Source organism: Anomaloglossus baeobatrachus, chromosome 11 (assembly GCF_048569485.1).
Source record: "Anomaloglossus baeobatrachus isolate aAnoBae1 chromosome 11, aAnoBae1.hap1, whole genome shotgun sequence".
In the NCBI taxonomy this organism is placed as follows: Eukaryota; Metazoa; Chordata; class Amphibia; order Anura; family Aromobatidae; genus Anomaloglossus; species Anomaloglossus baeobatrachus.
The window spans coordinates 161,495,340-161,510,174 of record NC_134363.1 but is presented as its reverse complement, the minus strand read 5'-3'; the positions used below and the strand labels follow the sequence as shown (position 1 = coordinate 161,510,174).

Below are 14,835 nucleotides of genomic sequence, written 5' to 3'. Positions count from 1 at the left end.
TGAACCTTCTGAGGACCACCACATTCCTCACGTGAACTTTGTGAGGACCACCACACTCCTCACGTGAACGTTGAGGACCACCATATTTCTCATGTGAGCTTTGTAAATAACACACTTGTGAACATTCTGACGACCACCACACTACTCCTCACGTGAACTTTGTGAGGACCACCACACTCCTAACATGAACTTTGAGGATGACCACACTCCTCATGTGAACTTTGTAACTGAGGACCACCACACTCCTCATGTGAACTTTGTAACTGAGGACCACCACACTCATGTGAGATTTGTAAATACCACCAGACTCATGAACTTTGATGACCACCACACTCCTCACGTGAACTTTGAGGACCACCAAACGCGTGAACTTTCTGAGGTCCACCACACTCCTTGTGAACTTTGTGACGACCACCACACTCCTCGTGAACTTTTGTGAGCACCACATTCAAAACACAAAGTACTAAAATTCAGAGAATAAGAAAAAGACTTGATGCACATAGTGCTTTTCTCTCCTGGAAAATGTGGAAAAGGTGGAAATAAACTTGGACCGACCCTGTGCGCCCAGGAAGTTGTTTACTTTTTTCCTGAACGGTTTTGAATTATTTGGCGCAGCCTTAAGGAGTTCCAATATCTGCATACTGATGAACTAGGTTCCAATGAATATGCAAAAATATTCACGTAACAGTACAGCTTACACCTGTGACGAGAAGAACAAACATCGCCTTTGTTTTCGGCTGCTCCATAAGAACTACACGGGTGCTCATTAACATACAAAACTACACAAACAACATCTCTCCTCCAATAAGGAACTCCAGCTTCTTCGAAATCCAGTCTGAGCTTCCATCCAGTGTAATAGGTATGAGAGGAACACCCTCCCTGACTCACCTTGCTCTATGAAGCTACATAAGCACCTGACATTGGAGGAGTTACTAGTGCAGTGCAACCTGCACACTGCTGAATGACCAGAACTGGGAGGGAGTGGGACGAGAAACCAGCAAAGTGCATGCAGCCTGGCTGTACAGACATCCACTTGTAGGAATATAAAACACTTCAGCACCTGGACAAAACTTCTGGTAAGTTGAAAAGAAACATTTTAGAAAAGTAGCAGGACCGAGATCATCACTGGGAGCAAATCTTCATATTATAAAGTATCACTGTATATGTGGAATTGAGGGTAAATGTACATTATCTGAAATTTGGAGACTTGGATGGAGGAGTTGGGACAAGACAGGTTCAGCTCTGCTACATCTGTAACGTAAGTACGGTAATCTGAAACCTACTTTGTGCCTTTTGTTTTTCTTTTTCTTTTGTATTATGTATACACATACATAAAACAAATAGTAAGCCTCGAAAAAATACCTAATATTGCAGCATGTATTTTAGATGTAATATTTTGAAATATTCAAGAAAATAGCTAGTGTGTGTATACATACACACATATGGGCGTATGTATATATACACGCTAATATAATATAATATAATATAATATAATATAATATAATATAATATATATATATATATATATATATATATATATATATATATATATATATATATATATATATATATATATATATATATATATATATAGCCAGCTAATAAAATATTTATTGTTATCCCTTAAACCACAATTCTCTGTTTTTTGTTGAATTATGCCTGTGGTGGGTTATTTACCTATTTGTTTTACAATATGATATGCCCTGCTATAGTACTTTGGATCGTTCTTTTGTTTGTGTATATATCACATACACACATAATATATATTATATATATACACATACACTGTATATATTATACAGTATATGCACATTATATATATTCTATACACATTATATATTATATATATACACACACACACACACACACACACACCTCTCTCTCGCTATATATATATATATATACACATATATATATATATATATATATATATATATATATATATATATATATATATATATATATATATATATATATATATATATATATATCTCTAGATATCTATCTATATCTCTATACATCTACATATACACACACACACACTATATATATATATATATATATAATATATATATATATATATATATATCTCTATACATAAAGTCCCATACATACACACACACACACACCTATATAGACACACAATTTTGAAGTATTCAAAAATATTGGGATAACATGTTGAATGTTGTATATGTTTGTACACACACACACACACACTACTTTTATAACTTTTTATACCTTATTTCTTACTTTTTTTTAATCTTATTTTCTGAAATGTTTGAGGTTAGGATGCTCACATGCCACAACAATAAGCTATAGTGGAGCATTATATAATATATATATATATATATATATATATATATATATATATATATATATATATATATATATATATATATATATATATATATATATATATATATATATATATATATATATATATATATATATATATATATATATATATATATATATATATAGGCAGTAATGGCAAAAAAAATAAATCCCAAAACACTTATGTAAAGCGGTTTTAGGGCTCGTTGAGATTAGCGTTTAAATCAGACGAGTACAATGCAAGAAAATCTCATGTTGCGCTCGTACCAATGCTATTCGATGAGGCAGGGCAGATATGCAATTTTTTTTGTCATGCCGATTCAGCATGAGCAAAACAAACCCCCCCCCCAAAAAAAAACAAAAAAACCCCACAAAAACAGTACCATGCTGCGACTGGCAGTTTCGCATCACTCACACCCATACAAGTCTATGGATGAGTGAAAACATCAGACTGCGCTCTACCGTCGTCAGAGTGCAGTTCGGTATACGCAGAGGCACGCAATGGAGAACATTAAGAAATTAATCTCTCCATCTTCTGATTCTCACATAAGAGAATCGGATCACAGTGATGGACACTTGAATCACGCTTGTAGCAGAGTTTGAGCCGAGTGTCATTAGTATCTCGCATCGGTTGCAATACGCTTGTGTGATCCCATCCTTACGGTAAAATCTTCAGTTAAAATCAGACATTGCAGATTTCATTGTATGGGGGTGGGGGGTCCTGGAGTACCCTAGATCATCCGTGTATGAATATTGCTTTGCCGGGATCCGGTACCTGCATTATTATGACGTCATGATTGAATGCGTGCTTCATACACCAGGAATGGCGGGACAACAGTTAGTGCAGATTTTCAGAGATGACAGATCTATGTATTTCTTAGTCATTCTTCCACTACAGAAGTTACTCACAGTTTGTGTATTCTGCTAGTTGACATTTGTGCTTTGTATACGGCTTAACTCACCTCCTGCCCTATGGGAATGTTGAACTGATCCTGTTTTCCACAGTTCATAGGAGATGCTTGCTTTATTTCTGGGGTGTGTGTGAAGTTTTATCTGAGGTGTGGTGCTCCGTATAAATATAGATGAGATTGTAATAAAATCTGCCTTGTTTTTGTTCTCTAGGAATGCGCTTGATACGGTTAAACGAGAAGCCTTTTAAAGTTGCAACGCCAATAAGTTGTGCATCAAGCTGGGCGTTTTATTGATCGGCCCAAATTTATTTAATTGGCCTCGTACAGATATTTTATATACAACATATAAATATAGGGAATATGCAACATAAATACCATAAAAAAAAACCCAGACTAAACATACTGCTAAAATGAAGGTCGCCATAACAGAATCCCAATGAAACCTATTAGAGTCAATGGTGCCCAAATCCGGAAAAATTTAATTTTTCCTTTTCTAGAATGAAATAGAAAAATGGAAAATGATCCAAATCATCTTCCAATTTATATGTGCCGTTGATCGTGCTTGTTAGGCGGCTGATTAGATTATTTATGAATATCGTTTTCGGCAGCACATCACCCCACAAAAGAGGATGTGCAACAGACAGTGTACTGTATTATGATGGTATTAACAATCGTTCTGTTCCTATATTATTTGTGCCTGCATAAAATGGACCCTTAAATAAATGTTTTTTTTTTAAAAAAAAAAAAAAGTACCAATTGTCTTGTATATAGTTGATCAGCACTCATTTAAGGTCTGAAAGAGGTACACTAACTTTTGATACATGTTCTACATTCTATGGATCATTGATTTTCGGGATACTGAGACCTCCACTGATTTCCCAAAAAAGCTGTTTTGCTGAGTGGTTTACCGGCCTATAGATTTTCCTGAGTGGTGTACCGGCCTATAGCCTTTTTCCTGAGCGGTGTACAGTCCTATAGAAGTTTGCAGAGCGGTGTGCCGGCCTATAGCCTTTTTAGTCAGTAGTGTACCGGCCTATAGTCTTTTTCCTGAGTGGTTTACCGGCCTATAGATCTTTTCCTTAGTGGTATACCGGCCTATAGAATTTTCTCTGAGCAATGTTCCAGCCTATGGATCTTTTCCTGAGTGATGTACCGGCCTATAGCCTTTTTCGTCAGTGGTGTGCTGGCCTATAGCCTTTTCCTGAGCGGTGTTCTGGCCTATAGTCTTTTTTCCTGAGCAGTGTACTGGCCTATAGCCTTTTTTGCAGAGTGGGGTACGGGCTTATTAGACTTTATCCTGAGTGATGTTCCATCCTATAGACTTTCATGAGCAGTGTACCAGCCCATAGACTTTTTCTTGAGCGGTGTACCGGCCTATAGACTTTTTTTTTGCAGAGCGGGGGTACTGTCCTATAGACTTTTTCCGGAGCGGTGTACCGGCCTGTAGTCTTCTTACTGAGTAGTGTACCGGCCTGTAGACTTCTTACTGAGTAGTGTACCGGCCTATAGACACTTTTGCTGAGTGGGGAACCAGCCTATAGACGTTTTGGCAGAGCAGTGTACCGGCCTATAGACTTGTTGGCAGAGCAGTGTACCGGCCTATAGACTTGTTGGCAGAGCAGTGTACCGGCCTATAGACTTTTTAGGGGAGCAGTGTACTGGCCTATAGACTTTTTCGTGAGTGATGTACCAGCCTTTAGCAGTTTTCCTGAGTGGTGTACTGGCCTATAGCCTTTTTCCTGAGTGGTGCACCAGCCTATGGACTTTTTAACTGAGCAGTATACCGGCCTATAGACTTTTTAGTGCACCTATAGACAATGATCCCTCCATGTTAATATGACATGTTGTGAGGTGTGCTTTGGTGGATGAGGTGTGTGTTGAGCGGATGGTGTGGACTGGGCAGGACCCGGCCTTCAGAGCAGGAGCACAGTCACGTAACACCTGATACACCGTGTCTATAATCACTGCGTGTTCGAGCAGGAGCGTCGGAGAAGGGATGGTCAGGTCCGGACTGATCTGGATTGTTTATATATAGTCAAAAGAGCAATTAACTTAATAGCGCGGGAGGGTTCCAGGTCAACTACAGAGCAACCCTTGTGTTTTTAATTTGGATCTTTTTAATTGGCTTGCATAACATTTCTAGTAATGCAGACATATTATTAGAAAAAAAAAAATCTGATTAAATAACCACAGGACGAGATGAGGGATCTCAGTGAAACATGGTCCGATTAAGGACCATAATGTCCAGAATGGCCGCAAGGCTCCGGACCCAAACTGAACAGCCTTCATAAGCCTCTGGCCGTACTCTGACAATATTTGGCGGACGTCTCTGTTCGGCCTTTCACTGATGATCACACAGAACTTAACAACGAGATTCAGAATGATTGGTTGCTATGCAAACACTGCATAGCAACCAGGTTTTTATATAGGGTTATCAGAGTTTGACAGGCCGCATCATAGCGTAATCTTAAAAGGGAATGCACTTTTTGACTTTTTGAACATTTTTTTTCCTGACAAGTCAGAATAGATCATCAATTGACATTTTGTTTCCTTTCTAAGCTCATGGTCTTTATTTTTCCCCTGAGGTTTAGGTTTCGTGTCTTACCACATAGGGTTAACCCTACAAACAGCCTTCACTTTAACCATGGCCTCCATTACAATAAAACTCGACAAACGTACACATACTATCAGCTACCATCAGCTTTTGTGGCCGTGGAATGAATATTTCAGAACCAGTTTAGACGGGAAGTCTACCAGTTTCCATTGCGGACCGGGTGGCATTCAACTGGTTTGCAAATATATAGAGAAAGGCAAAAACAACCAATTTAATAGTAACTAATTATAAGAGGACATTTAATTATCATCAGCTCAGTCAGAACCCATAATACTGACCAGAGTGAACCTAATCTGCATCCCCAACCCCACCGTGCAAGGCAGAGGGGCTCGTAGGCACCCCATGATGGCCAGCACACAGGACACATATGGGGGGGCTCAAAAGAAATCATTTTGTTTTCCATTTGATCTATCATATTCTAAATCACTTCACATCCAGTCCTGAGCATATACTGTAAATCATTCATTAGAAAATTCACACTACAACTATTGCATGAAATATGCCATCAAATGCACCCATTACCAGAGATCTCACCAGTAATCCATTGTGCGCAAAGGGTTAATAAAGAGCGGTAATGTGACTGAGGACTGAAAACACTCTGCAGATTTTACACTACACAGAGGCATGTACCATGCTGAAAACTACTAAATGGCCGACACATTAGGGTCTCTGTGTGAGGGGATAACATTTCATGGACAGAGAGCAAGAGACAGAGAGCAAGAGACAGAGAGCAAGAGACAGAGAGCAAGAGACAGAGAGCAAGAGACAGAGAGCAAGAGACAGAGAGCAAGAGACAGAGAGCAAGAGACAGCGCAATCACAACCTCAGCACCAGGCATAGTGCCGCCTCTGGTCCAAGACCATTTCCACTGATATTTGCAGACAGAGGCCCAGAAGAGTTAGATATTGTGGACCCTCAGGGCTCCGTTCATCGTTCTGAACAGGAGAATGCGTTCTCTCCCTGTGGGGACGTGAATGCCCCTTTGTCATCAGGTTCTGAGGTCACCATCTGACCTGCAGCATGCTCCTCTCCCCCTGCCCATCATGATGAGGTTGTGTTGAGAGACGCAGAGCACAGACACAATAATGAGCGATCAGATGAGTGCGCCGGCACACGCTTCCACATGCCTATATTCAGGAATCCAATTAATGCTTATGTAAGAAACTCACCGCATTAATAAGCCAGGGCTGTCATCCCGATGAAGACTCATTGCACATTCATGTCTAAGTTATGCCGGTGTTAATGACAGTGCAATGCACCTAGATACATGTGTTATACCAGACCAACGAGGTGCACACTTCTGGAATACTGATTCTTTGTTTTTGCATAGATCGGTCATGGTTTCCCAGTATATATTGCAACATAGTAATGCGAGTTATGCTTAGGGCGCTAGGTATTTCAAGACCCACCGACTTCCTGGATATACAATGTACCCGTATTGGTTAGTGCTTCCAAATCCTGGGCAAATTAATGCATTATGGTTTAGGATAACGACGCAAACCCCATTAACTAATCATATGTCATAATCCACACTGCACACACACTACTACAAAGATTTCATACTTAAGAGTTAAAATTTGAGCATTATTATGCAGCCATCAGTCATGACCCACCTGGCCCAATTGACAGTTCCTCAATGTCCCCTTCCCTGCTATTCAATCTACACCCACCTAGATGATTTGTAGTTCCTCAGTGACCCTCATCCCTGCTCCTGAATATACACCTACCTAGACTATTTGACAGCTCCTCAGGGTCCCACCTCCCTGCAGAGATCTCATGCTGCTCAGTACAAGCTGCAGCCATCAATCTGGTTGGGTGGAGACTGAATACTTTATGCCTCATAAGCCCTTCACTCTTTAGCTGGGCTCAATGTTAAGTTTAATATCAGGATTATATAGCCTTTCCGACATGAATTTCCAAAGTAAGTACACCAATCTCATCAGGACTAAGACATATTTAGTAACTTATGCCATTTGTATAGCAAAAACTGGTGACAGGGGTACTAATAGTTTTAGTTAGCTGATCACTGCGTGTCTCAGTGATGTAAACCCCACTAATAACGGGGGTCTCGAGTCACCTTACAATTGGTGTTAAGCATAAGACTAGGGGTTGTTGTCTCTCTCTTCCCATGTGAAGCAATACAATCTAGAATAGGTACTTGGGTAATAGAACAATTAATAGTGAAACCCTTCCCACCCCGACTCTTGCCCTATGGAGGTACAGTGCCCAGTAAGAAATCATATTCAATACCTTCCATCCTGGTAATACTCATCTAACCTCCAGGCACATGCTAAAATAAAGACAGATTAATAGTCACAAACACTATAAAAACAGCTTATTCAGAGCTCGCTGGATATCCTGCAAGGAGACACACGGTCTATTATATAGCTCGTATAAAAAGCACAATAAAATAATGGCAGATGTAAAAGGATAACACAAGCTAAGGTTTAACAATAAATATTACACTAACATAGAAATATTACACATTCTTGTTTGAGAAAATGGTGCAAATTTTAACTAGATGTCACAGATTGACTAACACCATACAAAAAACAAACACCAACAGCACCACCACCACCAGCACCACCAAGAGCACCAGCACCACCAACAGCACCACCACCACCACCACCACCAGCACCAACAGCACCACCAACAGCACCAGCACCACCAACAGCACCAGCACCACCAACAACACCAGCGTATATCACAAAAAGAAATACTAAACAAAACCAAATAAAAAACAACAACTCTATAAACTAATATAGCTTATTACACTTACCCACCCAGCCGTGATATTTCTATTGTAATACAAGGAGATTACAAATTCAAGGAAATCAGTTGCTGGGAAAATACCTGGATGTCAATTCACCGGCAATCATGACATTGCATTTTACAGCTTCTATATTTGGTCTTCGGGGCGTGTAACACTACATTAGGTTACACATTTTCCAAAAATCTTTAGTAGGAAATTCCCCCAAAATTTATATCTGGAGCAACCATTCTTTATAAAAGGTAAGGAGCAGCTCAGGGAAGATATCTCAACATCTACAACAGTGAGACGCAGCGGCAGGAACTGGTAGGTTTAGCTAGACCATACATTGCATATCTGAGGCTGCCCATAGAGAAGAGGGATGTCAGGTGAACATCTCCTAATCCCCCATAGAGATGCACTCTCAGTTTCAGTGAGCATGCATGTCGGGAGGCAGGAACTGGTAGGTTTATCTAGACTGTATGTTGTATATCGGAGACTGGCCATGGAGATTAGATAGAAGTCAGGTGAACATTTGTTTCTCTATACCCCCATAGAGATGCACTCTCAATTTCAGTGAGCATGCATGTGTGGAGGCAGAAACTGGTAGGCTTATCTAGCTGTACATCATATATCTGAGGTTGACCATAGAGATTAGATGTCAGGTGAACGTTAGCTTCTCCTATACCCCCATAGAGATGCACTCTCAGTTTCAGTGAGCATGCATGTGCTCTTAAGAAGAGGAGAGTAAGCAGTTTCCAATCATCTGGTGGCAGTATCTCCCCTGCAAGCAAAGAAAAATCAACACCTGCGATCCTTTTGCTCCCTCCAGACATCTCCTGCTGGGAATAGGCGAGTCGAGGGGTCCCTCAGATTAGGGCTGTAATGGTATGGCCAGCTTGACATTTTTCACTGGGGAAGTGAATTGGTTCCCCCCCCCTTTCCTTATAGCACCAGCCTTGCTTATGGGCTATACTTCGAATTGTGGCTCTGCCCCATTCAACCCTATTCTTTGTGCAAAAGTGGCGTGGTTTCCTTGGAGGAAAATACAAAAACTTTTCCCAATTATGGCAACCCTTTGTAATATTACAACAAAAAACAGGGTTCTTTCATATATTGGTATATCCAGATATTGTGGCCCATGGAAATACTGGTAAATCTGTACTTCAGTGAAATGTTAGTAAATATATAATGGCTCCAGTTTATTAAAAAAAAAAAAAAAGGTGAAAATTTTTTTTGCAATTCAAAATCGTACAAAAATTTGGATGGCTTGACGTTTTTTCCCCACCAACTCTCAGGGGACAGGGTAAGGCCATGAGACCAAATCCACAAATTATGGCACTGTAAATTACAAACAAGAATATACGACTAGTGTACATTTTTTTGTGGTGGGGGATGGCCATTGGATGATACCCCAAAAATGACATTATTAATGAATTTGAGCCAATGTGTTGAGGTAGTTGTGCTACCAATTAATGTCTTTTACATGGTCCTCTTTGTCTTACCAGGTCCAGCCATGGATACCGTTCCAGAAGTTTGGCATACTCAGATGGAGCCAGAGGAAAACGTGGACAGTAGACCCGAGTGCTCCATCTGTTTCACCAGCTACGATAACATATTCAAGACTCCCAAGGTTCTGCAGTGTTCTCACACTTTCTGCCTGGAGTGCGTGGCAAGATTGGTGGCCGCATTACCAACAGACACTCAACATGACAAGGTCATGTGCCCCTTCTGTCGACAACCCACCGAAATCCCACAACAGGGTGTCCCGGCCCTACAAACAAGCAAAGAACTGCTGTCTAACCTACCTCCCCATTTACAACATGAAGAGCCAGTTTGGATTGAAGGGACCAAGCTTTGCTATAAGCAGGAGCCACAGTCCGATTCTAATCAAACGGACACCTGCATTTGCGTTGACATTGGGTTGACCAAAAAAGAGGAACCGCCAACACCAATACCACGTAATGGACTCCATCGATTCTTTTGTGGGTGCAGTGACTGGAAAAGACTCTTGCTCATTGCTTTCATGGTGATCATACTGTTCTGCATTCTTTTGTGGCCGGTTCAGTGTATCCTGAAGACTGGAAACCTACGTTGTACCTCCGAACCCACACCCACCAAGGTGCCCCACTCTAATATTCTCGTAACAAAAAGCTCATGGGAGGGACACTAGAAGGACTACACTCCTGTAAAGACCGATATGGGTGAAAATTTGAGCCTCTTCTGCAGACTCTAGTTTCAGTACTGTGTTCATGACATTATTGGACCAGGATAAGAACAAACAGAAGACATCAGGGCCTATTTGTGATCTCCTTTGGGGGAAAAACAGAGGTAGAACTTCTAAAGAAGTTTGAGAACGGTCATAGGCACTAGACGTGACCGTGGGCTGTTGATACACGAACGTTGGGTTGTACCTTCAAACATCCGGAAATCAGTATTACTTGAAGGCAATGCACTGACTCAAGACCCAATCTATGCCACACGCGAAGGATGGTTTATCAGTGTTCAGAAAGGAAACGCATCATAGTTTCTACTATATTTAATAAGAAAATGAAATAGCATTTAAATTGTCTACAGTATATCCATGGTGTAGATCAAATCTTATTGCGCTATGGTGATGATTAACTTTTTTATGTTAGCCATTGATCAGCCATGTTCAAAGTTGATGGACGGCATGAACAACCTGGTGGAAGTTGTCCTATACATCGATACTTCCCCACAAGGAATACACAGAAGTGTTCATATAATCCTTGTGAACGTCAGGTGGATGGTAGTTAGCTCTTTCAAATTTTGGCCAATATCAAGGAAGCTGATCCTAAAAACCAGATCAACGTAGGCAGAACCCACTGCTTTTTGGCTGGGCGAACATTAAGGTATATGGAGGTGCACCGACTCCCTTTTGACAGCAGGAAAGAGATCAGGTTTTTAGAATCCAAAAAAATTAGATCCTTGTCAGGGTAGATTAGCTGGAAAAAGCTTTAAAAGGGTTGTGACTATCTGGCTGCAGACTTGTGAAACCTCAGTGTGCGAGCTATCAGAATTCTCCGATGTGGGAAGTAGGCAGTCATGTTATTTGCATACTTCCATCCACATTACGACTAAACTTGAATTGAGCAAGACCATGCTCGTCTAGTAGCAAGTGGACGCATGTATGCAAATGTATGCACAGTTTCGTCCACATTCCGACTAGACTTAAATTGAATGAGGTCATGCACGTCTAGTAGGCAAGTGGCCGTATGCAAATTGCATAGTTGCAGTCACACACCCTTCTGCTGCCTACATTTTAGATAAGTGTTTGACAAATGATCATTAAGCCGGTAGCAATCTCACAACACTCTCCCATACACAATAGCGCTAAACTGGCAAAGCATCTATGTTCTCTAAGGGAAAGCCAATGCCAGACATATCTGGCAGCAGCATATCTGTAGAGAATAAAGTCAGGCATGCCGGATCCTTAACTCCTCGGCAACAATCTGTCAGGGCCCTCCATACACATTGGACTGTACCTATCCCATCAAGAGAGGCACGGTCATCTGATATTAGTCTAATGTGTACAGGGGCCTTTATTCTGCTCTTCCAATAGCTGAGCTCATGCAAAGTGTCTGGTGGCGGTCAGAAGGAATAGCTAGCCAAAAAGGTATAGTCACCTTAAAATAGAGTCTGACTGTTCAACCACAGGCGTTTGGTGGACCCTTGGAATGGCTAAACAGTTTAATTCCACCAATCTCAGTCCTTTTTTTCTTTGATTGACAGCTCTGGCTTTAAAAGGAGCCAGCAATAGATGGAAAATAAGTAGGACTCAAGGTGCACTGAGATGAGTGACCATGTCCGGGTGCGCCGAGCACCTGTGCTTCGTTTGAACAGTTTTGTGCTACCAGACTCCCTTTAAAGAGCTGAAATGAGAATTCAGAAAGGTTAGCCAACAACCCAGGATACAGATTCCATGATAGACTACTTGCTAGGACTCAGGAGTTAGGCCATTTAGAAAGATATTACTTATTTTTGCTACATATTGTAAAATGTACTCTAAATCTATTGGCCTGCACTATAAAGGATGAGAGTTACCGTACCTACCAATAACCTTTTATAAAGCGTTCAGTAATCTTATTTAGCCTTTGCCATTTTCTACCATCAGTATCCGCAGACTAATCCCGTGAAACTAAATTTCCCCAATGCCGGAGATTAAATTACGACACATTTAGGATTTAAAGGCCGGAGTACGAGGTTGGTATAGAGCAGAGAGGGGCCCAGTTGGATTTTATTAGCTACAAATAACAACCTAAATCGGTTAAATAGAAGAAAATCATTAAAGAAAGGAATTGGATTTTTATGCTTCTAAAATGCCAGGTTCCACAGCGATGCTGAATGAGACATAATGGACCTGTAAACAAGCATTTACTGCTATCAAGCACATTAAGGGGCCGACATGAGGGATATCTGGCTTTAAACTAGAGGTCACAGCTCTAAGAAGTGAAAATGTTCGATGGTAAAGAAAGATTGAGTTTATATATTGTTTAAAAGAGTATTTTAAAGAGGACCTGTCACTTGCCATAAAAATGTTATTTTATTACCCAGTGTAAATGCCGCCGTTCTCCTGAATCCGGTGAGGTTTTTCTTTTGTTCCTGCGCCTCTCTGTTCCTGAGAAACGGCCTCTTCTTCCCGGTATGTAAATTTAGTATTAGCCAAAAGGGAGTGCTCCTTAACTCTGAGGACTCTGCCCACTTGGCTAAAAGACTAGATTTATGTACAGGGAAGAAGGGGTCATATCTCAGGCACAGAGAGGCGCAGGAACAAAAGAAAAGTATTGCGAAATTCAGGAGAACGGCGGCATTCTATTTTACATGTTGAACATGCCGCTGTTCTCCTGAATCGGGTGCTGTTTTTCTTTCGTTACTGTGCCTCTCCGTTCGAGAGAAATGGCCTGTTCTCTGTACGTAAATCCAGTCTTATTAACCAAGTGGGAGTGCTCCTCAACTTTGAGGACTTTGCTCACTTGGCTAAAGACTAGATTTATGTACAGGGAAGAAGGGGTCATATCTCAGGCACAGAGGCACAGGAAAGAAAGAAAAACATCGCCGGATTCAGGAGAACAGATGCATTATTTTTTTTTACCTGGTGTAAATGCTGCTGTTCTCCTGAATCCGGCGATGTTTTTCTTTTGTTCCTGCGCCTCTCCTTTCCTGAGAAACTGCCTATTCTTTCTTACCTGTACGTAAATCTAGTCTTAGTAGCCAAGTGGGAGTTCTACTTAACACTGAAGACTGCCCTCTTGGCTAAAAGACTGGATTTATGTACAGGGAAGAAGAAGCCGAATTCAGGAGAACAGCGGCATTTACATTACCAGGTAAAATATAATGCATATTTCTGAATAAAGTCAAAAAGGTCCTCTTTAAAAAGGTCACAGCTTTAAGAGGTGAAAATGTTTGATGGTAAAGTAGGTTTGAGTTTATATATTGTTTAAAACAGTATTTTAAAGAGGACCTGTCACTTGCCATAAGTAATTTTGAAACCCGGTGTAAATCCCGCTGTTCTCCTGAATCCGGCGATGTTTTTCTTTTGCTCCTACGCCTCTCCATTCCTGAGATATGGCCCCTTCTTCCCTGTATGTAAATCTAGTCTTAGTAGCCAAGTGGGAGTTCTAATAAACTCTGAAATCTGCCCACTTGGCTAAAGACTAGATTTACATATAGGATAAAAGAAGGGCCATATCTCAGGAACGGATAGGCGTAGGAACAAAAGAAAAACATCGCCGAATTCAGGAGAACAGCGGCATTAATACCAAGTAAAATATAATGCATATTTCTGATAAGTCAAAAAGCCGCTTTAAAAAAGGGACTGTTCGGTTTAGAAAGTTATTTTAGGATATATTGGGATAATTAGAGAAAGTCCCAAATATGCAGAAGTACAGAATGGCAACAAAGTAGCTCTCATCACGTCCATGGATTAGATAAAGAGCCAATTGATATCAATGGGTAAATGGAATTCCTCTGTCGTGGGAAATGAATCACTCCAGGAAGCAACAGAACATTTTAGATTATTCATGCAAGTCCTAATAGTGGGACATACTGGTGGTGCAACAAGTCATAGGTCACAATGTGCCCCCCCTCCCCAAATTACCAACACGGTAGACATCCATCAATAGGGTTTCCCTTTCTTATGGGCCAGGAGGACCTTTTGGGTCCCTCTAAGCTCCAGGGCGCGGGGTTCACACTGTTTAGAATCTGCC

At 40.8% G+C, this 14,835-nt stretch overlaps 1 protein-coding gene across 1 annotated transcript; it reads left to right on the top strand.

The window, feature by feature from the left end:
- The first annotated feature begins 951 nt into the window (after positions 1–951).
- Positions 952–13,333, top strand: RNF223 (ring finger protein 223). The gene is made up of 2 exons (XM_075329359.1): positions 952–1,076; positions 10,117–13,333. Exon 2 carries the CDS (start codon positions 10,125–10,127, stop codon positions 10,779–10,781), a length of 657 nt encoding a protein of 218 aa, XP_075185474.1. The 5' UTR covers positions 952–1,076; positions 10,117–10,124; the 3' UTR covers positions 10,782–13,333.
- The last annotated feature ends 1,502 nt before the right edge of the window (positions 13,334–14,835 follow it).

Bases quoted from the DNA above. Each gene is read 5' to 3' on its own strand.
- RNF223 (XM_075329359.1), top strand. From the start codon at position 10,125: ATGGATACCGTTCCAGAAGTTTGGCATACTCAGATGGAGCCAGAGGAA.